This window comes from Heterodontus francisci, chromosome 14 (assembly GCF_036365525.1).
Source record: "Heterodontus francisci isolate sHetFra1 chromosome 14, sHetFra1.hap1, whole genome shotgun sequence".
Classification (NCBI taxonomy): domain Eukaryota; kingdom Metazoa; phylum Chordata; class Chondrichthyes; order Heterodontiformes; family Heterodontidae; genus Heterodontus; species Heterodontus francisci.
The window spans coordinates 36,226,765-36,252,830 of record NC_090384.1 but is presented as its reverse complement, the minus strand read 5'-3'; the positions used below and the strand labels follow the sequence as shown (position 1 = coordinate 36,252,830).

At 42.7% G+C, this 26,066-nt stretch overlaps 1 protein-coding gene across 1 annotated transcript in view; it reads left to right on the top strand.

Annotated features, from left to right (window-relative positions):
• The window catches only part of LOC137377281 (potassium voltage-gated channel subfamily KQT member 1), an 889,621-nt gene that overhangs the window by 353,236 nt on the left and 510,319 nt on the right, over positions 1 to 26,066 (top strand). Inside the window, exon 11 of the mRNA XM_068046827.1 lies at positions 11,196 to 11,319. Within this exon, the coding sequence (XP_067902928.1) occupies positions 11,196 to 11,319 (124 nt within the window). The remainder of the gene's footprint in view (positions 1 to 11,195; positions 11,320 to 26,066) is intronic.

The following is a 26,066-nucleotide window of genomic DNA, read 5'->3' as shown; positions in this document are numbered from 1 at the left end:
AATGAAGGAACCGTACCTGCTGCCAGGATAACGGCATTCAGCTGTATGATGTGTTACCTGTGTTCGCACAGCAGACACACATTGAGGGAGTGAAATCCCTTTCGGTTGATGAAAGTGGCTGACTTCAGATGAGGCACACGCAAGGCAATGTGCATTTGGTCAATGGCACCCTGCAATATAAGGAAACTTGCAATCCAGGCAAACCCTTGTGCTCACTCTGCCTGCTTGTTTCTGGCAAGAGGGAATGAGATGAAGCGTTATCTCTGTGCATAGAGCCTCGGTGACTTCCCTTATGCAACAGTGTACTGTAAAATGTGAGATGTTGCTTATACCTCCAGCAGCAGTACATAAGGAGCCAGGCAGACAAACCTTAAAAGCCAAGATCACCTTGACAGCCATAGGCAATGCTGTCTTTGCCATGCTTTGAGGTTGCTGTTGTGGCTGCAGCTGTTCGCCAATTCAGTCACAATCTCTTTTGTGGGACAAACGTGTCACATGCATTGGTGCTCACTGAAGTTGAGGTAAGAGAATTGCTGCCTAAAGACCCTTGGCAGATATGGCCTTCGACTGTGCACGGATAAGACAAGGTGTTGGCTAAAGTGTGCATTTAGAAAATGGGAGTGCTGGCATCAAATCAGCATTGTACACTGATTTACATCATGATCTGCCTGCTCTGCATGCTGCTGGCATTCATCAGGAACCCCTGATGATGTCCTGTGCACTTCCCTTCAGAAGTTTTGACAAGCATCTCCAATCCTATTTGTGACCCTTAGGTGGCACGTAGCACCTAAAAAGTGGGTGTGACGCAATTCAATTTTGCCCCACTGACTGGTTTTCATTTCCTCCTCCTTTAATTCTTTTGTGGTTATCTAAAATCTGTACCCTCTAGTTACTGTCTCATCAATCTGCTATTATATATCATTTCATAAATCTTAAAGATCTTTAATCAGATCATAACTGTAATTCCCTCATTCACCTGGGAACATCTTGATGGATCTACATTGCACCTTTTCCATTGTTTAACTTGAACTGAGGTCAAATCAAAGTTTTGTGCAAGTTCAACATTACCTCTTTGCTTTTGTATTCTGTCTCAAAATACAAATCAAGAATTCTTTTCTTTATTGTATGGCTTTTGCTGTTTATGGTACCACCTTCAATGCTGTGTATTTACACACTTAGGTCCTTCTACTGTCACACCAATAGTAGAAGTAGTCCTTCTAGTCATTTTCGCCATTTAAGGGGTATTTCTATTCCTCAGAATTACTTCCAAAATATATTATGTCACATTTTTCTACAATGATCTGCATCTCCCCATCATGCAAGCCTATCGATGTCAGATGATCAGGAGTAGACATTCCATCCCTCAGCCTTTTAGTCATTCTATTAGATGATGGCTGATCTTTAACTCAACTCCATGTACCCTTATCTAACAAAAATGTATCAATCTCACTCTTGGGAATTTAAAATGTTCCAGCATCCACAACCTTTTGGGGAGAGGGTTTCAAATTTCCATTTGTGTGGAAAAAATGCTTGCTGATTTTACTCCTAACTAGCCGAGCTCTAATGTTAGAATTTTCCTCCTAGTTCTGGATTTCCCAGCACAGGAAATAGTTTCTATGTATCTACCCTGTAAAATCCCTTTAACATTTTAAACACCTCGATTGGATCACCCCTCAACCTTCTAAACTCAAGAGAATGCAAGCCAAGTTGATTCAACCTGCCTTTGTAATTTAACCTTATAACCCTGTGAATCTGTGCTGCAACCCCTCCAAGACCAAGAGATCTTTCCTATGTGTAGTGCCCAAAACTGAACATAGTACTCAGATGGGGGCTGACCAAAGTTCTGTACAAATGAAGCATCACTCCCATGTTTTTGTATTCCAACTGCCTTGAAATAAAGACCAATATTCCACTAGCCTTTTTTATTACTTTTTGTACCTGTCCACCAGCTTTTATTGATTGTATACATGGACACCTAAATACCTTTGCTTCTCTATAGCTTCTAGTCTGTCTCCATTAAAAAAAAATCTGGTTTGTCTTTCTTGGATCCAAAGTGGCGGACCTCACAATTAGGCACATTGAACTCCTTCTGCCATACGAACATATGAATTAGGAGCAGGAGTAGGCCACTTGGCCCTTCGCGCCTGCTCCACCATTCAGTAAGTCCACGGCTGAACTGATTACACCACCTACCTCCGATAACCTTTCACCCACTTGCTTATCAGGAATCTATCTACCTCTGCCTTAAAAATATTCAAAGTCTCTGCTTCCACTACCTTTTGAGGAAGAGAATTCCAAAGACTTACGACCCTCTGAGAGAAAAAATTGCACCTCATCTCCGTCTTAAATGGGCGACCCCTTATTTTTAAACAGTGATTCTAGATTCCCCCACAAGGGGAAACATCCTCTCCACATCCACCCTGTCAAGACCCCTCAGAATCATGTATGTTTCAATCAAGTCGCCTCTTACTCTTCGAAATTCCAGCAGACTCAAGCCCAGCCTGTCCAATCTTTCCTCAGTCTCCAACACATTTACATCCTTCCTTAAATAAGGAGATCAGAACTCTACACAATACTTCAGATGTGGTCTCACCAATGCCCTGTATAGCTGAAGCGTAACCTCCCTACTTTTGTATTCAATTCCCCTTGCAATAAACGATAACATTCTATTAGCTTTCCTAATAAGGCAGTTGGTTAAACATGATTTTCCTTTTACAAAACCATGTTGACTCTGCCTGATTATCTTGAATTTTTCTAAATGCCCTGCTACAACATCTTTAATAATAGCTTCTAACATTTTCCCTAAGACAGATGTTGAGCTAACTGGCCTGTAGTTTCCTGCTTTCTGCCTCCCTCCCTTTTTGAATAAAAGAATTCAATTCGCTATTTTTCAATCTAATGGAACCTTCCCCCAATCTGGGGAATTTTGGAAAATTAAAACTAACACATCAACTATCTCACGAGCCACTTCTTTTAACACCCTAGGATGAAGCCCATCAGGACCAGGGGACTTGTCAATCCGCAGCTCCAACAACTTGTTCAGTACCACTTCCCTGGTGATTGTAATTTTCATGAGCTCCTCCCTCCCTTCCATTTCCTGACCTACAGCTTATACTGGGATGCTATTTGTATCCTCAATAGCAAAGTATCTGTTCATCTGCCATCTCCTTATTATCCATTATTAATTCCACAGACCCACTTGCTATAGGACCAACATTCACTCTTTTTAAAATATCTATAGAGACTCTTACTATCTGTCTTTATATTTCTAGCTAGCTTTCTCTCATACTCTAATTTTACCTTCCTTATCAATGTTTTAGTCATTCTTTGCTGCTTTTTATATTCTGTCCAATCTTCTGACCTGCCTCCCATCTTTGCGCAATTATATGCTTTTTCTTTACGTTTAATGCTATCTTTAATTGTTTTAGTTAACCACAGATGGTGGGTTCCACCTTTGGAATTTTTCTTTCTTGCTGAAATGTATCTATTCTGTGTATTCTGAAATATCCCCTTAAATGTCTGCCACTGCATCTCTGTTGACCTATCCCTGAACCTAATTTGCCAGTTCACTTTAGCTAACTCTGCTTTCATGCCCTCATAATTGCCCTTACTTAAGTCTAAAATATTAGTCTTGGACCCACTCTTCTCTCCCTCAAACTGAATGTAAAATTCAATCATATTATGATCGTTACTACCTAGGGGTGCCTTAACTATGAGGTCATTAACTAATCCTATCTCGTTACACAATACCAGGTCTAGTATAGCCTGCTTTCTGGGTGGCTTCAGAACGTATTGTTCCAAGAAATTATCCCGAAAACATTCTTTGTACTCTTCATCTAGGTGACCTCTGCCCATCTGATTTTTCCAGTCTATATGTAGGTTAAAATCACCCATAATTATCGCTATAACTTTCTGACAAGCTGCCATTATTTCTTCCGTTATACCCCATCCTACAGTGTGGTTAATGTTAGGTGGCCTGTACATCACTCCCACAAGTGAATTCTTGCCTTTATGATTTCTCATCTCTACCCAAACTGCTTCTACATCCTGGTTTCCTGAACTTAGGTCATGCCTCTCTATTGTGCTAATGCCATCATTAATTAAAAGAGCTACCCCTCCACCTTTTCCTAGCTTTCTGTCCTTCCTAAATGCCATGTAGCCTTCAATATTCAGCTCCAATCTACGTTGTCCTGCAACCATGTCTCTGTAATGGCTATCAGATCATACTTATTTATTTCTATTTGCACTCTCCGTTTATCTGTTTTGTTTCGAATGCTACATGCATTCAGATACAGAGCCTTTAGTTTTGTCCTTTTATTATTTTTGTAACCTCTAGCCATATCTGTTAATTTACTCTTAGATTTGTATGCTCTGTCCCTTCCTGTCACAGTCTATCATTTCCCATATTAATACGTTTCTCTCTTGCCTTGTCTCTACTCCTTGAATTACCATATCTTCCCAAATTTGATCCCTTAACCTCACTATTCAGTTTAAAACCCTCTCTACTTTCTAGTTATAGTTAGCTAGTTATGCAGTACTAGAACACCGGCCCCAGCACGGTTCAGGTGTAGACTGTCCCAATGGTACAGCCACCACTTTTCCCAATACTGGTGCCAGTGCCCCACGAACTGGAACCCACTTCTACCAAACCAGTCATTGAGCCACGCATTAATTTTTTAAATCTTATTTGCCCTATGCCAATTTGCACATGGCTCAGCTAATAACCCAGAGGTTATTACCTTTGAGGTTCTGCTTCTTAGTTTGGCCTCTCATTCCTCATACTGGCTATGCGGAACCTCTTTCCTTGCCCTGCCTGTGTCATTGGTACCTACATGGACCACAATGACTCGATCCTCTCCCTCCCACTGTAAGTTTCTCTCCAGCCCTGAGCAGATGTCCTGAACCCTGGCACGAGGCAGGCAACACAGCTGTCTGGACTCTTGCTCTTTGCTGCAGAGAACAGTGTCAATACCACTAACCATACTGTCCCCAACTACCACTACATTCCTTTTTTTCTCTCTCCACTTGAATGGCTTCCTGTATCATGGTGCCATGGTTAGGTTGCTCATCCACCCTGCAGCCCCACTCTCATCCAAACAAGTTGAAAGAACCTCAAACCTGTTGGACAATCGCAAAGGCTGAGGCTCCTGCACTCCTGCCCTTTGGGTCCCCTTATCTGCCTCAGCTGCAGCCACACTCTCCTGTCCCTGACCACTGACCAAATCAGAAGACCCTATCCTAAGGGGTGTGATTGCCTCCTGGTACAAAATGTCCAGGTAACTATCCCCCTCCCTGATGTATCACAGTGTTTGCAGCTCGGCCTCCAGTTCAGTGACTCTGAGCCGAAGCTCTTCGAGCCGCAAACACTTACTGCAGACGTGTTTGTCCTGGATCACACTGGCATCCAGGAGCTCCCACATGCTGCAGCCGTGACACATCACCTGTCCTGCCATCCTTAATGTGTTTCAAGTAACTAAAGTATTTTATTCTGCTATAATTTTGTGCTCTCATAGTCTGTCTATGGCCCTTGATAGCTTCTGGCTACACAACTTAGCTATGTTTCCTGACTTGTCATCTGCAATTCTATTCCTCCATCTACCTTATATGTGGTGAAAAGCTGGTGCCCCAGTACAAGTCCCTGGGTGTCACCTCCTGCCGGTCAATCCTTCACAATCCCTGTCACAGTTTGCCACCTCGCTTTCATTATGTGATCTGTAAATTTTGACACGGTCTCTTCAATTCATAAGCCCAGATCATTTATATCTATAACAGTGACTGCACTTCAGAATTACTGCACTTTGGGGTGTCCTGAGGTTGTGAAAGATGCTACAGAAATGCAAGTTCATTCACTATAATAAATAACAGAACTTCCAGCACAGACTACTGTAAAACATTAATCATCTTACTTTTGAATTCTGAATACCTTGGCCCTTTGCTTTCTGCCTTCCAACCATATCTCTCTGATGTGGCCTTGTTCTGTTTAGTTCTTCTTTGTCATAAGTCTTACGTGGAACTTTATCAATAAACCACATCCACCACATTACCTTTCGCTGTGTTGTCTCTTATTTCTTAGAAGAATTTCATAAATTAGTCAAGTACAGCCTGCCTTTTAGAAGTTCATGCTGAGTGCACTACATTAACACATTGGGGATTATTTTAACCAGCCCCATGATTGACAGAAGAGGGTTGGAGTTAAATCGGCAAATTTGCGAAACCTGAGCCCTGAGCCACCGTGAGTGCACCTGCATCTCTTTTCGGGGCATCCCAGTAACCTGCGCTGGCTAAGATTAAAAATAAGACTTTTCTAAAGATAAATGAATAAATTCAGCGTGTTGGAAAGATAGGTCCGTAATAATATTCAAATAACGCTCTATTCCTGGTATTTTGGCAGCAATTTTAATTTCTCACTGGCGAGCTCGGTTTGCGGGAAAGTAAGGTGGGAGCAGCTGGCTCCCTCAGCAGCTCTGCAGCCTCCTGCGCTCTTCCCAGCTGCTCGATTGCCGGTCCAACAAATCCCATTCTCGTGTCGCCGCCAACCCGCAATGCCTCCCAGTTGCTAGTAACCAACCCCTGGCCTGTCAATCCTTCTGGCTGGCTCGGGAAATAGAGTCGTAAAATAATAATGAGATCCTGCCATTAAATTCGGCAGAACCTTCATATTCCCGCCATCTCCAGGCTTCCCCCCACCCCACCCCACTACCCGCAAATACACTACCCTGCTACTATCTCACCTATTGTAAATACCACGGCCATTGTAACATGAATGCATTGCTCATTATAAAACTGTCTCCTATGACTCAGATCTGTTGGTGTACAAAAAGTTTGCCATCACTTGAAGGCACTTCTTTTATAGATGCATTTTGTTGTCTAATGGAAACATAGTGAGCTAGATAAACATTACATCAGTGGGTGCACCTCTCCCTCCATTCCATTTTATTCCAGAAATAATCTCCCACTCACCACTTAGCAAAATAAGGATGGCTGCGGGCAGAAAAATCATGTGACTTAGCAAGGTTGTGTCTTGAATGAAATTGCTGCTGGAATTGGAAAGTCTTCCACAATGAGACTTACCCTGACCTTGTTGAAAGGAATTTATGACTGTGGCATTAAAAAAAAGGGGAATTAGTTTTCACACTTAACCTTGCACTGGGGTCAGATTGTGCACTCTGTATTTGATTAAGGGTAATGGGAAGGTCCAGTCAAGTGGATATTCTGTGTGCAAGCACGATATCAATAGTTTTGAGTTTGACTTTTTTTAAATATGTTCGGTAGTATTGCTTTGAAATAACAAAGGACTTGTACCTGGGACACAGTTGGTACTTTTATGCGGGGCACAGAGTGCGACAGGTGTTCTATTTCCAAATGGCATTGGATGTTTCTACAAACTGACAGGATTTGAATAAATTCAACGTTGTGGAAAGTAGTTTAGAGCATTGTGCATGTAAGTTTGCAGTACAGGTAGCAGAAAAGCTTTATGATTTTTTTATTCTTTCACAGGATGTTGGCGTTGCTGGCTAGGCCAGCATTTATTGCCCATCCCTCATTGCGTTGAGAAGGTGGTGGTGGTGGTAGCTGTAGAAGCAGTCTTTCTTCCCTTTCCCAATTAATTTTTACTAAAAACATTTGTGGGGGCATATTTTACTTTTGGCATTAATTTGAAAGACAAAGTAGCTGTGAGCAAGACTGGTAGAAAGCAGTAAGAGAGGGAAAAGTACTTTTCTACCACTGATGAAGGTAGATTTTGGCTTTGTTTGATAGTGTACAATGGGTGATAGTGAATTGACAGCCTCTTTTTCATCTCTTCCAATTTTTATTTCCATGCAAGTTTCCCATAGGAAATGGAATACATTTTTAACCTTCCTTTAAATGCTGATTGTTTTAAAAGAGATTTTCTTCTTTGCATGCCTATATGGAGCCTCAACGCACTTGATCTGCATAATAATGGCAATAAATCACTTCATAAAGCTGTAGATACAAGGTTTCTTCCGTTCTCTCCTAAGACGGTGGCTCAAGCTGAGCAGAGCTCCTAGGCACCTACAATCCTCTGTCACTTCCAACAGCCCCCCCCCCCACCACCCCCACGTCATTTTTCAGCCTTGTGAGCGATTGTGTGGCAGAACATAACAGCCAAGCATATCCCTGTCCGATTACCATACACATGTTGAGGAGTAAATTTTCTGTTTCAGCAATGATGGAAGGGGCAGTGGAGATTTAATGGGTGTCTGATTCCATTCTCCACTAGCCCAAAAGTGAACATCTACCCCACTGTTTTGCAGCAGGGATCACAGGACTGCGGTTGGGAGTGGAAATTGTGATCGATTTTCTTCCCCTAATCTGAGGGCATAAAGGCAAATTGCTACTGTCTCCACTGCTGCCCTGGTTAGAATTAGTTAACAGAGCACAGATAAGGGTTTGAACCAACTAAGTCTGTATGGCTCTTTGGGAAAGCTTTGCTTTGTCTTGTGTGTATGTGTGTGTATATATATATATATATATATATATATATATACTTCATTTTGTACATGCTCAAGGAAATAACATTCCAGTCAGTTAAGGCCATCCATTGTGCACTCAGACTGATTGCAGACCCCTTGATTTGGAACGGGAACAGTCATGCTTGTGTCATGCAGGCCCCCACTTGCCAAGAATGAGGCACACATTATTTTGCCACATGAACATTAAAACTTAAAATTGTTGCTGGGAAGAAAAGAGGGCCTATCACAAAGAATTGCCAGGCCCCTCACCGGAAAGACTTTTTTTGCATACTAGCAGACAATGTTGGAACAAAGGAACCAGTCCCTGCTTCCCCAATACAGAAGAAGTGGTCAGACAAGTTTAGTCACATGACTGACTGGCTGTTGAAGTTTTTTGACTTTGAACTTGCCATAGAGTTCAACTCAGAAAGTTGTTTGCTCCTGGACTGAAAAGACCTCTCTCCTGTCTGCTCTCATCTCACTCTCACCAGCTTCAGAAACCATTGAGGACACATGAACCCCAAGAGAGAAAAGTCTCTTACAGTGAACAAGATTTAAGAAGAATACTGGGCCCCAACGAAAAGCAAGAATTACCTACAAGCAAGAACTACCTTCAAAAGGACTTCAGTGAGCACAGTAACAAGAAACTCTTCTGATATTGCCCCAAACCTCTCAACTTTGTTTGTTCTTCTCTTTTCTGTCTCTATTTGCATGTGCGTATCGCGTATGCATGCTAGCGTGGGGCATGGCGTGTATCTGTAGGCGTTAACTGAATTAGTGTTTAAGTTTAATAAATTTCACTTTTCTTCCTTAAACCTAAGAGGGCCTGTTTGTGCTAATTTCTTTTCCTTATAATTGGGAAGCGGTGAACAAGAATTCACCAACGGGGAGCTCAAAACACGGTGACCGGAATTTTACACCACTCCAGCGAGCCGGATGCTGGGGTGGGGGGGGAATGGTGTAAAATGGAACGGGAGGCTCCGGGAGGCCTTCCCAGCCTGCTCCCGCCTCTGCCCCAGTTTACGTGGGCCACGGGGGGGCGAGAATCGGCCCACCCGCCCCAGGCCAATTGAGGCCCTTAATTGGCCACTTAAGGGCCTTCACCCAGTTTCATGGGTATTTTACCCGTGGCAAGCTGGCATCCGGTAGACATGAAAGGCCACCCAGTGATACCAGGGTGCCCGATTGAGGGCTGCCTCCACTTCCCCAACCACCCCCAGGACCTGAGACGCCCCTCCTTCCCCCCAAACGACCACCCTTGCCTTGCTGGGCCGCAACCAATCTGCCCGGCGAGGCAAACCAAATTTACTCCGGTCTTGGCTCCATGTCCTCGCCTGCGATGCAGTCCCAGCAGTGGCCACCGCTCCCAGTGGCGCTGCTGGGACTAAGAGCTGCCAGCCCAATGATTGGCTGGCAGCTCAATGAGGCGGGACTTCCTCCCTCAAGCGTGTGGAAGTCTCACCTCGTAACAATTAAAGCCTGGGGACCCGTAAATTGCGGGTCGGATACCCTGGCTGGATGGATGCGGGTTCGCTACCTACTTTTACGTCGTTGGCTAGCTCCCGTCCGCTCGTTGGATAATCCAGCCCAGTGTGTTTAAAATTAAACCCTGTTACAATAAGATCAGGTGAAGGCTGAGAAAGACCCTAGACACCTTTCTCACCTGGTTGTAACACTTGTGTACTGCGAAGTGTTAAATAACTTGCTCTACGGATACACTAGGCTTCTCTTTTCAGGCTTGTGCATTGGGTCATTGTGTTTTCTTTAGCTAATAGTGGTGAATGAGTCTTATCTCCTGTTTCATTGCCCAAGCCAGCCCATAAGGTCAGTCAGGGGTGAGTCTTGCTTCATTTTTGGACATCTAGCTTGGCTGATAACTGAATTCTTTCTCAGAGAAAGGTCACCAACTTCAGGAAGGTCCATTGAATGTAGAGAATCTTCGTGTTCGTCTCTGGGATTGGTTATTATTGATTTTTTTAATTTGCAAAAATATGTAACTATAAGTCTGTGCCATACACAAACAAGCAATGTGTGTAAAAACCAAGTGTTTGTGGTGCCTAGCCTATAGGCTGTGTGATTGAATACATTTGCTGTAGCTAGCTTGATGCCCTAATGGGCAAAGGTAGCGTCTTCTGTATCATTAACTTCAATTTACTGAGTTAGCTGATCCTAGCCAGAGTCTGCAAGGGTGGGGAGTAAAATCAGCCACAGTTCCCATTCCCAATTACTACTCGGTGACCCCTGTTGGTAAGTGTACATGTTTGAATAATGGGGTTGGTGGGAGGAGTTTGGGGTCAGGGGTGGCATGGTTAGTGTCTGTGTGTGTGTAACTAAACACCGCCTGCCCCTCCTGTGGCAGAGTGTGCAGATCCAGAATTGGACTATTCAGTCACCTAAGGACCCACAACCCTGGAGTGGAAGAAAGTCACCCTCGTTCCCAAGGGACTGCCTAAGAATAGTGTGTAACTGGTTTGGATTTGTCATGAATAGGCTGCTGACACTCACTCTCAACGCTCACATGTGAATAATGACCACATGGCAAAGGTACTGTAGGGCTGCCAGTACCAATAAAAATGTACATCAGCATGAACCAGTGCCTTTAGGAGAGGAGAAGAGAAACAGGTGGAACATTATTGGGAGAAATAATAACTGATGTTGAGTTCTGAAGTGCTTTATGCAGAGGACTGATGCTTGTTTTTTAAAAAAAATTATTTCTCACAGTGAAGAAATCCCTGGGGATGCTTGATGTGAATAGCGGAGCCTTGTCGAGAGCAAACAGCTATGCAGATGATCTTGATCTCATCGAGGGAGAGCCGGTACTGACTCCCATCACACATGTTTCTCAGTAAGTCGCAGTGTACAGTTGTTAAATGGGCGATGCCGCGGTTTGGAATAGATTTTGGGACCTGGTTCAATAACTAGTGCAGTCTTCTCCAAATTATCGACATTGGCCCAGAATTTCCTGAATGGCGCATCTACGGCGTTGGGTTTGTTTTACACCATAGAGGTCACAGGAACTTTTCAGTGTGAATGTTGGAGAGAGTTCGCTGTTAAAAATTGTTGTGATTGTTAATAACTTTTATTGATAAATTATGGGTGGATTCTCTTCACCATTTGTAAGCATTGCATAAACTGCTGGCTTAGAATCAACATGCACCTCGTGTGATGGAAGTCTGTCAGTGGGGCAATGGTAAGGGATGAGAAGGAAGGGGCAATTGCTTGCTTGCAAGTCAAATATTCAGAAATGTATGAGATTACTGCATATTGTTTGAGGAACACAAATGTGTTAGGGATGTTTCATAAAAGAGCTCATGGTGGATCTTCCTGGTCCTGGCCATATGGCTTGCTAGGACACAACTAATAAAAGAAAATTGGGTAAAGAGGCACACATACCCTTAAGGAAAACTGCCAATTTTCTGTCTTTTCAGTTAAATAGTTTAAAAATCAAGCACACTCCCTTAAAGCTGTGTACTCCTCCCTGCCCAATTTCACTTTACTGGTTGCAGTCAAGCAAATTAATATACATAGGCGCGGACCAGGAAAATCAACCCCTTCACATACCGAGGCTCTTACCAATCAGTTGAGAAACATAGAGAGTAATTTTAAACTTAACCCACCAAGCGGGGAACTGACTGGATTGGATCAACGGCCCATTTTATACCCCACCAGATGTTACATTCCATTGACTTCAACGAAAAGTAATATTGAGCAGGATGTAAAACGGGCATCTGGTGTGAACCGGTCAAATTCCCGCACCATGACCGGATTAAAATGACTCCCTTCAGACTGTTATCATGGTTGATCGGATGTGATGTTCTTTCATTGCATTTTTTTTGTTTGTTAATTATTAATAACCGTTGTAATTCTTACTGAGTAGCTTGTGGTTTCTGTGGATTTAAATCTGCAAGTATCACACTGGGCGTGAGCTGCTCAATTAAACCACAAAGTTGAAGCTGTCAGTGCAGATGGAAAGCTCGGTCAGTGACGGCTGGAACATAGTTTCTGTCTATGAGTGAGTTATAGGGGAGCTTGAACTTTTATTGCTTTTTGGTAAACATTTCAATGTTTGCTCATGAGCACAATCCTCTATGAGCTGTCTGGGGCTCAACCAGGTATTGTGGTGGCTTAGAGAAATGCAGCTGGAAACATTACATCTGGTGGGATACCATTGCTTCTCCTTCACTCTGGTTCTTAGTAACAGCATGACCACATGTAGACCACAACTGTATTTTACAGCTTTCTACTGAACGCCATCTTTAGAATGTGAACTTTTCATTCAGGAAGCCAAGAATAAATTGTAGAGCTGCGATTTTCACAAAAATGGCAAACTATTTATGAGTTTTTCCTTGTTGTCAGCTCTGGCTCTCTGTCCCTGTTGTGGCCTCTTGTGTCTCATTTCCAGGTGATATGGACCTTAAGTCTGACACTTATATAGTGATGCAGCCGGACTTGTTTTCGCTGGACCAGTCATCAACTGGTCCACAGGGAATGTTTCCTCAGTGTGGAAAATTGGGATCTAGCTGAACTTTCTCCCTGAATTTCATATTCAATTAACAATCAATTGATTCCAGGAGCAAGAAATTAGCTAACATATTGAGTTCCCAAATATTTTCCCTTTGCACTAAAATGGGACAGAATGTTACCAGTGACATGTAATCTGGTTTGTCTGTCTCACATGTAAATTGGATTATTTTATTCATGCACCAGCACAAATTTCAAAGAGGGGATAAAAAGTCTCCTGTAACCTTATCCATGGTGTTGGAGAGAAGGTTCGGGAATTCAAACAAATTGCTGAATGATCTGTTATAAGACAAGAGCAAGGTGACTGGAGAACTACATTTGAATGGTTAAATAAAAGAGTTAAATAAAAGAGGCTGCTATCTTGAGTACCACAAGCAAGTGTAACATTCTATCATTTCTGATGGTTATTCTGTTGAACACTAGAGAATGGCTGTGTCATCATTGTGGCCTTTAACTGAGGCTGATAGAGGAGCAATGCATCCACTTGATCCTTAGTGGAGCCTTTAGTATGTGAATCATAATTCTATTTTGTGGTGGGAGACAATTGATATCTCCCAACTTATCATTATGTGAAGACATACCTTCTACCAGTTCACTGTGGAATACCAATGACAACAGTATTGAGCACCGCAGTCCAGGCACTGGAGGAGATAATGATGACTGACATTTCCCACAGGGCCAAGAACAGCAGCAGCAAGGTGGTAATTGGGAACAGTATTAAGAGAGATGAGCAGCCAGGAAAGGGGTGAGTGAAACCTGGGGGCCTTACTGTGGGTAAACTGTGAAAGATTGTTTCCATTGCTGACTGCAATCTTTATGCAATCCTTTACGCAATCTCTTGGTTTGGTTCAAGTTCATCTGTCTCTCCCAGTTTTAACATATAAAGTCCAAGTACAGTCAGCTCTGACTGAGGTTCCCAGTTCAGAGTTGCCACCTTCACATGGAACCTGAGTCCAAACCAGAGTTTGAAGAGATTAGGAGAGAAACTGGGCCTGTTAAAAGTGGCATCAACTAGGGAGCCTGACCACAGTGCAGGGGGATTCTGGCTATGGTTTCAGGGTGAATATCAGCAGGTTCTAGGATTGTAGGTAGGATGTTGGAGCAGTATAACTACTACTAGTAGTTAAATATAGTAAATTATTGTATTACTGTTGGTTATGAAGGAAATCTGAGTGTTGCCACTTTCAGTTATCAGTGCAATTTCAGTGACTTACCACCAGTTAGCAGTGGGCTTAAATTTCCTCCCACTTCTGATTTCCCCTTTCCAAACTGCTCCCTCACCTTTGGATTCTCCGCTTCCCCACCATCAGTCTCTTCGTTCCTACCCTCAGTCTCCCCTCTTCACCTGCTCACAGGTGACCTCCTAGTTCTTGGAACTTTGGGCACATCAGCTGCTGGTGTGAAACCATGAATATAAATACTCAAACTACAGTGGACCCAACCTTTATAAGGTTACTAGTCCAATAACATAACCGCTACATTTCCATACACTGATTAGAAACAGGGAAGTGGATGACAACAGAGTACAGCACCTCGTGGGAAAGGAAACATGCTCAATAACAATCCTGTCCCACCCAATCTAAATGCCTTTGATGCGAGTCTGAATCCAGTTTGCTCCCGCCCAGAGGAATGAATCAATGGCAAACGACAGTGACTCGTCCCGTCTCAAAAAAAACAAAATATGAGAAGAGAAAGATTGGAGAAAAGTGACCTTTTCCAAGGGGATCAGACAGTATTTATAACTTGAAACCAATGCATTCAAAAACAAAAATAAACTGTGACGCAGAATCAGTTTGAACGCAACCTTTATCTAGCAATTATGTTTAGTGATATTTTCCATGTTTGGAAACTTGTGTGATGGAATATTAAAATAGCATGTTGAATATTGCCTATTCCTGGAGGAATGCAGATGGTTTTGACTATGTCTGTGTGAAGATTTTGTGATGAGAGGCGCACACACGCACACACGCAGACATACATACACACACACGCATACACACACAGACATTTTATATATATGTAAAATACAAACATTTATTCAAGAAGAAAATTCCAAAGAGCAAAGCCAAAGTGTTAAACTTTTTCATTGAATGGAATTTAAAGCTTTTCATTGGAGACAAATGTACTTGGCATGCGATCAGTCAATTTATTAGTGAACAAAAGAATTCTTCACTCAATAAGTTGACATTCCTCATCGGAAAATCTGCGCCCCTCGCTTTAGAGGGGAAAAGTAGCATTCTCATGCTCATCAATATTGGCTTCAAAGAGTCTTCAAAGGATATGTTTAAAAGATGTTTAATTTTGAACAGTTGGATGCAATTTACCGGTAATGAAAGCTGATGACATCATGTCTATGACATTGTGTTCAATTCCAATTGACAAGTGGGTGCTAAGAACAGATGTGTGTTCTAACCAAGCTTACACAGCAGTAAAACCAACTGATGTGTGATGTTGATACAGCAGTTTACAGTCAACGTTTAATTCCATCAGTGCCCTTTTTTAAGTTTTCTCTAATGTCTGGTTCAATTTTTCTCTCCACGCTGATGATTATTTTCTGGTTCAATGAGCAATAAAGACAATGAAAAACTCGACATGTTTTTTTTAGAAATTAAATCGTTAGATGTACTAGCTGATCTGTCCATTGCTCCAGTTAGTGAATTTCTGTATGTTTTTTTTCCACTACCCTCAAAGGATATTTGTTTAAGTTTATTAATCATGTAATATAGCCATGCTCCTACTTCTTAGATTGTGTTCTGTAGTTTTAGATTGCTCAGATTTAATGTTACTTTTGTGGCGTTCTTATTCTTTAAAGCCTTTGGACAAAATCCTATTCCACTTTCAAAGTGGAGGGGTTATTGGACTTGACACCAAAAATAGTCACTTAAAAACATTATGTTCAATTATGCGATGTTCAAAACCTTAGCCTTTAATTAAATATCCCAGCCCTCTGTATTAAAGTAATGCATTTCTGAACCTGATCGTTACATCTATTTGATTTTATAAAAACACTCATCCATTTCCCTTTGTTCCTTGCAGGCTGAGAAAAGGAGGCCTGGGAGTGAGGAAGAGTTTTGGACTCAGGCAAAGCTGGGAATGAGTGCAGATTGAGACCCAGAGAGAAGGCCAGGGAGTTAGTGGCCAGTGAGGGCTGCCTGGAAATAAGGGATAACTAGGCTGCAATTGGGAATCCCTGGCAGAATATGAATCTACAAAATGATAGACAGGAAAAGACCAACTGGCCCATTGAGCCTGTCCATACTGCCTTGGTGAGGGTTGCTAACCCTTCAGGATTGTCCTGGAATCTCCAAGAATTAAAGATTAATCTCCAGGAGGAACATGGTGCACAAAGGATTGGGAGACACAGATAGCAGCAGAGTATGAAATAATAAGGTATTAGATGGGGTCAGACTAAGAGGGAATGCAATAAGGTCTAAATTAGGTTTACAGTGCATGTATGTAAACGTGTGAAGCATGGTACATAAGGTTGGTGAGCTGCAGGCACAGATGAACATATTGGAATATGATGATGTGGCGATAATGGAGACCTGGCTCAAAAAAGGACAGGACTGGGTACTAAATATTCCTGCATATAAGGTGTTCAGGAAAGATAGGGAAGGAAAGAAAGGAGGAGGGGTGGCAGTATTGAATAAGGAGAATATTACAGTGCTGGAGAGGAAGGCATGGAGAGGTCAAGGACAGAATCTATTGGGTTAGATCTAAGAAACAATAGAGGTATCATTACACTACTGAGTGTATTCTATTGGCCACTAACTGTGAGAAAGATATAGAGGAGCAAATTTGCAGGAAAATTACAGAGAAGTGCAAAAACTATAGTGTAGTGATAATGAGGGACTTTAATTATCCTAATGTAGACTGGAATAATAATAGTGTAAAGGGCAGAGATGGAAGGGTTTCTGAAATGTTTTCAGGAGAATTTCTTGATTAGTATGATTCCAGTCCAACAAGGAAGAAGGCATTGCTGGATCTGGTTCCGGGGAATGAGGTGGGACAATTAGATCAAGTGTCAGTAGGGGAACATTTAGGGAACAGTGATCAAAATATCATAAGGTTTAGGTTAGCTATAGATTCGGACAAAGAGCAATCTAGAGTAAAAATACTTAATTGGAGGAGGACCAATTTCAGTGGGTGACAACGGATCATACCCACGTAAATTGTAATCAAAGATTGGCAGGCAAAGCTGTAATGGAACAATGGGCTGCCTTCATAGAGAAGATGGTTCGGGTACAATTGAGGTGGATTCCCATGAGGGGGAAAGTTAGGACAAACAAAGGCAGAGCTCCCTGATGATGAAAGAGGTGGAGAGTAAGATGAAGTAGGAAAAGGGATCATATGACAGATGTCAGTTTGATAATATAAGTGAGAACCAGGCTGAATAAAGAAAGTTCAGAGGGGAAGTGAAAAAGGAAATGAGAGGCAAAGAGAGAGTATGAGGAGAGACAGGCAAGTAACATAAAACAGAATCCAAAAGTCCGTTATTGGCATATAAACAGTAAAAGGATACTAAGGGGAGGAGTGGTGCCAATTATGGACCAAAAAGGGGATTTACACATAGGCAGAGGGCATGGCTGAGATACTAAATGAGTAGTTTGCATATCTTTACTAAGAAATGCGAAAGTCATGTTGAAAGAGGAGGTTGTCGAGATACTGGAGGGAATAAAAATTGATAAAGTAACGTGTGAAGGCTCTGGAGAGGGTGCAGAAAAGATTTACGAGAATGGATCCAGGGATGAGAGACTTCAGTTATGTGGATAGATTGGCAAAGCTGGAGCTGTTCTGTTTAGTGAAGAGAGAGTTGAGAGGTGATTTGATAGAAGTGTTCAAAAGCATGAGGGGTCTGAACAGAGTAGATATGGAAAAACTGTTCTCATTGACAGTTGGGTCGAGAACCAGAGGACACTGATTTAAGGTGATTGGCAATAGAACCAGAGGTGACATGAGGAAAAACATTTTTACGCAGCGAGTGGTTAGATTCTGAAATGCACTGCCTGAGAGTGTGGTGGAGGCTGATTCAATCATGGCTTTCAAAAAGGAATCTGAAGAGAAAAATTTTCAGGGTTACATGGAAAAGGCAAGGAGTGGGACTAGGTGAGTAGCTCTTACAAAGAGCTGGCACTGGCCCAATGGCTGAATAGCCGCCTTCTGCACTGTAACCATTCTATGATTCTGTAAGAGGACATATTAGAAAGGTTGGCTGTACTTAAAGTTGATAGGTTTTTTAGGACCTGATGGGATACATCCAAGGACACTGAGGGAAGTAAGGGTGAAAATTGCATAGGCATTGGCCATAATCTTCCAATCCTCCTTAGATTCTGGGGTGGTGCCAGAGGGCTGGAGAATTACAAATGTTGCGTTCTTTCCAAGAAGGGTGTCAGGATAAATCCAGCAACTACAGGCCAGCCAGTCTTACTTCGGTGGCAGGAGAGCTTTTAGAAACAAAAATCCGTGACAAATTTAACAGTCACTTGGACAAGTTTGATTAATGAAGGAAAGCCAGCACGGATTTGTTGAAGGAAAATCATGTTTAACAAACTTGATTGAGTTTTTTGATGAGGTAACAAAGAGAGTTGGTGAAGGTAATGCAGCTGAGGTGATGAACATGGACTTCCAAAAGGCATTTGATAAAGTGCCACATAATAGGCTTGCCAGCAAAGTTAAAGCTTACGAAATAAAAGGGACAGTGAATAGTGAAAGAGGATACGAAGTTGGCTAACTGACAAGAAACAGAGAGCAGTGGTGAACAGTTGTTTTTTGAACTGGAGGAAAGTATACAGTAGGATTCCCCAGGGATCAGTACTAGGCCCATTGCCTTTTTAAAAAATATATATTAATTACCTAGAACTGGGTGTACAGGGCACAATTTCAAAATTTGCACATGACAAAAACTTGGAAATATTGTGAATGGTGAGGAGGATAATGATAGTCCAAGAGAACATAGATAGGCTGCTGGAATGGGTGGACATGGGGGTGGGTGAAATTTAATGCAGAGAAATGTGAAGTCATGCATTTTAGTAGCAAGAATGAGGAGAAGAAATATAAAATAAAGGGTACAATTCTAAAGTGGGTGCAGGAACAAAGAGACTTGGGGCTATATGTGCACAAATTGTTTAAGGTGGCAGGACAGGTTGAGAAAGTGGTTAAAAAGGCATATGGGATCCTGGGCTTTATAAATAGAGACGTAGGAATGGATTTTAAGAGCCCACCGCCGAGTTCGGCGGCAAGCTGATAAAATGGCAGCCCACCCCTGTGGGCCACATGTCAAAAAGCCACCGCGATCTTAAGCCCCACCCCCCCCCAATCTCATGGAGGGGGCGGGCTGTCCATCCCCGGCAATGGCGTCAGCTGCCTGTGCGCAGGCACTGATGCATTTTTAAAGGGCAGCCAACCCAATTTAAATTTTTAAAGACAGATCCCCCATAATTAAATAAATAAATTTCTAATGTCCCTCTCCCTCCCCCCCAATAACATTTAGAATAACTATTTTCCCTTTCTCTCCTCAAAACACTTGCCTTTTAAATTTGACCTTTTCCCCCTGCCCCCCAAAACTACACAAAGTATTAGGTTCACGCCTTCCCACCATCCCCTACACCCATTACATATATTTGACCCTGTTCTCCGCCCCCCCACCCCCCCCCCCCCCACTGATAAACGTACCTCCTGCCCTTTCCCAACCACTGTGGCACCTTGTTCCCCGGAGGGGGATCTGAAGGCATGGGAGTGCCAGTTGTTGCGTCGAAGATCATGGGGGCCCTCAAGATCGCAGGTAAGTCTATTTAAATTTATTAATTTTATTCATTTGAATATTTAAAGTGTGGTCCCATCGCCCAGCAGCAAGGTGGCTGCCACAGAGCCTCACTGCCAGAAGGATCGAGGTCTGTGGCGGGCCTCATCCGATGCCATCTTCAAGCCCCCTCCCCCGCCATGGAACCTGACGTCTGCAGGAGAACAAAATCCAGCCCATGGAGTACAAAAGCAAGGAAGTTATGATGAAATAAAAACAGAAAATGCTGGAAGTACTCAGCAGGTCTGGCAGCATCTATGGAGAGAGAAACAGACCTGCTAATTACTTCCAGCATTTTTTGTCTTTATTTCAGATTTCTAGTATCTGCAGTATTTTGCTCTTGTTGAACTTACAATGAACCTTTATAAAACAATGGTTCAGGCTCAACTGGAGTATTGTGTCCAATTCTGGGCACTGCACTTTAGGAAGCATGTGAAGGCTTTAGAGAGGCTGCAGAAAAGATTTATGAGAATTGTTACGATCAGGTGAGGGGGGGTCAAAAAGCTCCCCTCTTATTCCTCTCCTTGTTTGACTGCAACAGGGTTTATTTCTTTTAAACAGTGGATATGCTTACCAATTCGGTGAGTGTTTAACCCTTTACGTGCTATGATTATAAAAGGATCAATTGGACAGGTTTTCATGAGTTTAAACAAGAAAGAGTTTAGTTTATTGTAATTAAAACCAAAACCAGATCTAAGTAAAATCATAAACAATGCTTCAACTTTCACACACACACACACCAACACACATACACACAAATAGGTTACAGAGTGGAGAAGAATAGATTGGTTGGATGAGAGTCCGGAACAACAAAAAAAGGGTATACAGTCTATGGGAGTCTGGTAATTCAGTTGTCTTCTGGCTGAACTTGGCAGTGCTAATGTTCCTGGCTGGGAGATGTGGCCAACTGGTTCAGGGTTTTCTTGGAGACAGTGATGCAGATGGTTTTCTTCCCAGGGTCTCTGTCTGTAGCAATGATAGGCTTGGATGTTTTCAGCTAGCAGGCAGAGTTCGAACTTGCAAGGTTGCCTGGAGAGAGGAAAAGTGAGAGAGAGACCGCACTTGGGTCCTTCACTGGTCAATCTCTGCCGCTTGTCTGTCTGGAGAGTGAAGGAACAGCTAGTTTCACACAGATGGAGAGTCTGTCACATGATGCCCCAGTGTATCCTCTCTTTTGCAACTTAATTAGATCAGGTCTAGGAATTCCAATCTCTCTCAGGTTCCATTTTTTCAGCAACTACCCCTTGGGTGGTCCATCTCCACCAGTGTTAATGTTCCCAGATTGCCTTTAATGTCTTGTTAGTTAAGGCAAGGCAGGTAGCCCATTCAAAATTCTCAGGCCATTGTCCTGGTGGAGATTTACCAGACCTATGTCTCCACTTTGATAAATGTTGGGTATTTAGATTGCGGTGGCCATTTTAGCTGTTAGCAGTCATCTTTTATCAGTTCCTTGTCTCCTGTGTTTTTTAAAGTTTAGTTCAGGTTGCCAACTGATGGATTTAAAAAATCATCATTCTGCATCATGATTATTCATAGCATGACTCATGACAAAATAGTTCCAGGGATGAGTGACTTCAATTATGGCTAGGGTTGTTCTCCTTAGAGAAGAGAAGGTTGAGAGGAGATTTGATAGAGGTGTTCAAAATCATGAGGGGTCTGGACAGAATAGATAGAGAGAAACTGTTCCCATTGGCAGATGGGCTGAGAACCAGAGGACATTGATTTAAGGTGATTGGCAAAATAACCAACCACAACATGAGGAAGAACATTTTTACACAGCGAGTGGTTAGGATCTGGAATGAACTGCTTGGCAGTGTGGTGGAGGCAGATTCAATCATGGCTTTCAAAAGGGAATTGGATAAGTACCAGAAGAGAAAACATTTGCAGGGCTATGGGGAAAAGGGCAAGGAATGGGGCTAGCTGAGTTGCTCTTTCAGGGAGCCGGCACGGACACAACTGGCTGAATGGCCTCCTTCTGTGCCGTAACCATTCTATAGGATACTGCTGCAAGCATCCCAGGAGAAAAATAATAGGGGCATTAATTAAAAAGTGTTATAAAAATATTGGAGATTGGATAATGGCAGCTTGACAAACTGTCAAGCAATGTACCCTTTAAAATTTAGTTGTCGTGCAAGGCCTATGCGCACCTTGCACCCGCACAGCTTAGCGGGAACATTGCTGTGACCAATCATCCAATCCCATAATGAAGAGTATGTTTGCCTTCCAATTGATGGGGAAAAGTGGTAAAGCAAGGGTGGGCACTTTAGGCGATTGTTGTCGGAATTGTGGGAGTGGGCTGTTTGGCGCTAGGATGTCACATGATGAAACCTCCAGGAATATGTCCAACCAGAGTTTGCAACCCTAGTCATGGCGCACCTTCAGTACGTGACTCCCATCATTTCTCATCTCCCCACCCCCCCCCCCCCCCCTCCTACCTCACCTCCCCACCACGACCCCCGCTCCCTGATCAGGGAGCTAAAAAAATCCTGGAACAAATTAGGCGGCAAAAACCTTTTGAGAAAATTCTCCTCCGATCCCAACGGCTAACAAAAAAGTCCCAGGCGACCAGGAGAAAGTGGCACATCAGAATGATGATGGCTGGTGAACTGAAGAGATGGTGTGAGGGGGAGGGTTTTAGATTCCTGGGATATTGGGACCGGTTCTGGGGGAGGTGGGACCAGTACAAACTGGATGGGTTACACCTGGGCAGGATCGGGACTGATGTCCTACAGGGAGTATTTGCTAGAGTGGTTGGGGAAGATTTAAACTAAAATGGCAGGGGGATGGGAACCTTTGCAAGGAGTCAGAGGAGGGGGGATCAAAGTCAAGAACAAAAGACAGTAAGGGGAATAAGAAAAGTGATAGGCAGAGAAATCAAGGGCCAGAATCACACAGGGCCACAGTGAAAAATAGTGGGAAGGGGACAAGTAATGTTAAAAAGACAAGCCTTAAGGCTTTGTGCCTTAACGCGCAGAGAATTTGCAATAAATTGGATGAATTAATCATGCAAATAGATGTAAACGGGTATGATATAGTCGGGATTACGGCGACATGACTGCAAGGTGACCAGGGATGGGAAATGAACATCCAGGGGTATTCAGTATTTAGGAAGGACAGACAAAAAGCAAAAGGCAGTGGAGTTGCATTGCTGGTTAAAGAGGAAATTAATGCAATAGTGAGGAAAGATATTAGCTCTTCTGTTGACAATATGGAATCTGAATGGGTAGAGCTGAGAAACACTAAGGGGCAAAAAACATTAATGGGGGTTATATATAGACCCCCAAACTGTAGTGGTGATGTTGGGAATGGCATTAAAGAGGAAATTAGAGATGCATGCGATAAAGGAACATCTGTAATTATGGGTGATTTTAATCTGCATGCAGATCGGGCAAATCAAATTAGTCACAATACTGTAGAGGAGGAATTCTTGGAGTGTATACGGGATGGTTTTCTGGACCAATACGTTGAGGAACCAACTAGAGAACAGGCCATCCTACACTGGGTATTGCGTAATGAGAGAGGAATAATTGACAATCTAGTGGTGCGAGACCCCTTGGGGATGAGCGACCATAATATGATAGAATTCTTCATCAAGATGGAGAGTGACGTAGTTCATTCTGAGACTAGGGTCCCGAATCTGAGTAAAGGAAACTACGAAGGTATGAGGCGCGAGTTGGCTATGACGGATTGGGAAACGTTACTTAAAGTGATGACGGTCGATAAGCTATGGCAAACATTTAAAGAGCGCATGGATGAAATGAAACAATTGTTTATTCCTGTCTGGTGCAAAAGTAAAACGGGGAAGGTAGCCAAACCATGGCTTACAAGGGAAATTAGAGATAGCATTAGATCCAAGGAAGAGGCATATAAATCTGCCAGAAAAAACAACAGTCCTGAAGATTGGGAGCAGTTTAGAATTCAGCAAAGGAGGACCAAGGGGGATTGATTAAGAAGGGTAAAATAGAGTACGAAAGCAAGCTTGCAGGGAACATAAAAACTGACTGTAGAAGTTTCTATTGTTATGTGAAGAGAAAAAGATTGGTGAAGACAAATGTAGGTCCCTTACAGTCAGAAACAGGGGAATTTATTATGGGGAACAAAGAAATGGCTGACCAACTAAATGCATACATTGGTTCTGTCTTCACAAAGGAGGACACAAATATCATACCAGAAATGTTGAAGAACACAGGGTTTAGTGAGAGAGAGAAACTGAAGGAAATCAGTATTACTAGAGAAATGGTGTTGAGGAAATTGATGGGATTGAAGACCGATAAATCCCCAGGGCCTGATGGTCTGCATCCCAGAGTACTTAAGGAAATGGCCCTAGAAATAGTGGATGCATTGGTGGTCATCTTCCAAGATTTTATAGACTTTGGAACAGTTCCTACAGATTGAAGGGTAGCTAATGTAACCCCACTATTTAAAAAAGGAGATAGAGAGAAAGCAGGGAACTTTAGACCAGTCAGCCTGACGTCGGTATTGGGGAAAATTCTAGAGTCCATTAGCAAAGATTTTATAGCAGAGCACTTGGAGAACAATGGTAGAATCGGGCAGAGTCAGCATGGATTTACGAAAGGGAAATCATGCTTGACAATTCTACTAGAATTCTTCGAGGATGTAACTAGTAGAGTTGATGAGGGGGAGCCAGTGGATGTGGTTTATTTGGACTTTCAGAAGGCTTTTGACAAAGTCCCACATAAGAGATTAGCATGTAAAATTAATGCGCATGGGATTGGGGGTAGTGTATTACGATGGATAGAAAATTGGTTGGCAGACAGGAAACAAAGAGTGGGGATAAAAGGGTCTTTTTCCAAATGGCGGGCAGTGTCTAGTGGGGTACCGCAGGGATTGGTGCTAGGACCCCAGCTATTCACCATATATATTAATGACTTAGATGAGGGAACTAAATGTAATATCTCCAAATTTGCAGATGACACAAAACTGGGTGGGAGGGTGAGTTGCGAGGAAGATGCAGAGAGGCTTCAGGGTGATTTGGACAAGTTGAGTGAGTGGGCAAATGCATGGCAGATGCAGTATAATGTGGATAAATGTGAGGTTATCCACTTTGATAGCAAAAACAGGAAGTCAGATTATTATCAGAATGGCTATAAACTGAGAGAGGGGAATATGCAACGAGACCTGGGTGTTCTCGTACACCAGTCGCTGAAGGTAAGCATGCAGGTCCAACAGGCAGTAAAAAAGGCAAATGGTATGTTGGCCTTCATAGCGAGAGGATTCGAGTTTAGGAGCAAGGAGGTCTTGCTGCAATTATACAGGGCCTTGGTGAGGCCACACCTGGAATATTGTGTGCAGTTTTGGTCTCCTTATCGGAGGAAAGATGTTCTTGCTATAGAGGGAGTGCAGCAAAGGTTTACCAGACTGATTCCTGGGATGGCGGGACTGCTATATGAGGAGAGATTGAGTCAGTTCGGCTAATATTTGCTGGAGTTCAGAAGAGTGAGGGGTATCTCATAGAAACCTATAAAATTCTAACAGGACTTGACAGGGTAGATGCAGGAAGGATGTTCGCAATGGTGGGGGAGTCCAGAATGAGGGGTCATAGTCTAAGGATACGGGTTAAACCTTTCAGGACTGAGTTGAGAAATTTCTTCACCCAGAGAGTGGTGAGCCTGTGAATTCGTTCCCACAGAAAGCAGTTGAGGCCAAAACATTGTATGTTTTCAAGAAGGAGTTAGATGTAGCTCTTGGGTCTAAAGGGATCAAAGAGTATGGGGCGAAAGCGGGAACAAGTTTCCGAGTTGGATGATCAGCCATGATCATATTAGATGGCGGAGCAGGCTCAAATGGCCGAATGGCCTACTCCTGCTCCTATTTTCTATGTTTCTATGTAACTGTGAAGGGAACTTAGTATGTACCTCCTTTCTTTTTCCAAGTTTGTTGTGCTGATACCAGGAAAATGTCATGATGCTTGATAGAGAGGTGGCTTTCACGTACTTTTATGGATTTTCTTAGTATTTTTAACGTGCAAAGTAAGCAATTTGAATGTGCCTGCACAGAATGATCAGAAAGCCGTGGGATGAGCCTTCAAACTCAAAAAAAAATGTGTCGCAATCAGTTTGAAGGTGGTATTTAAAATGGGAATTCATTCAATATATCCATCATCCTGTGGTAATTTCTTCTAATATGAATGGAGTCTTGTTAAATTTTATATCAAGTAATCTAGTCCTACATTCAGACATTAAGTTGAAGTACATTACCATTTTAATAACTGGATGATGCTACCTCTAATTGTTTCCTCTTTCCTGTGTGAA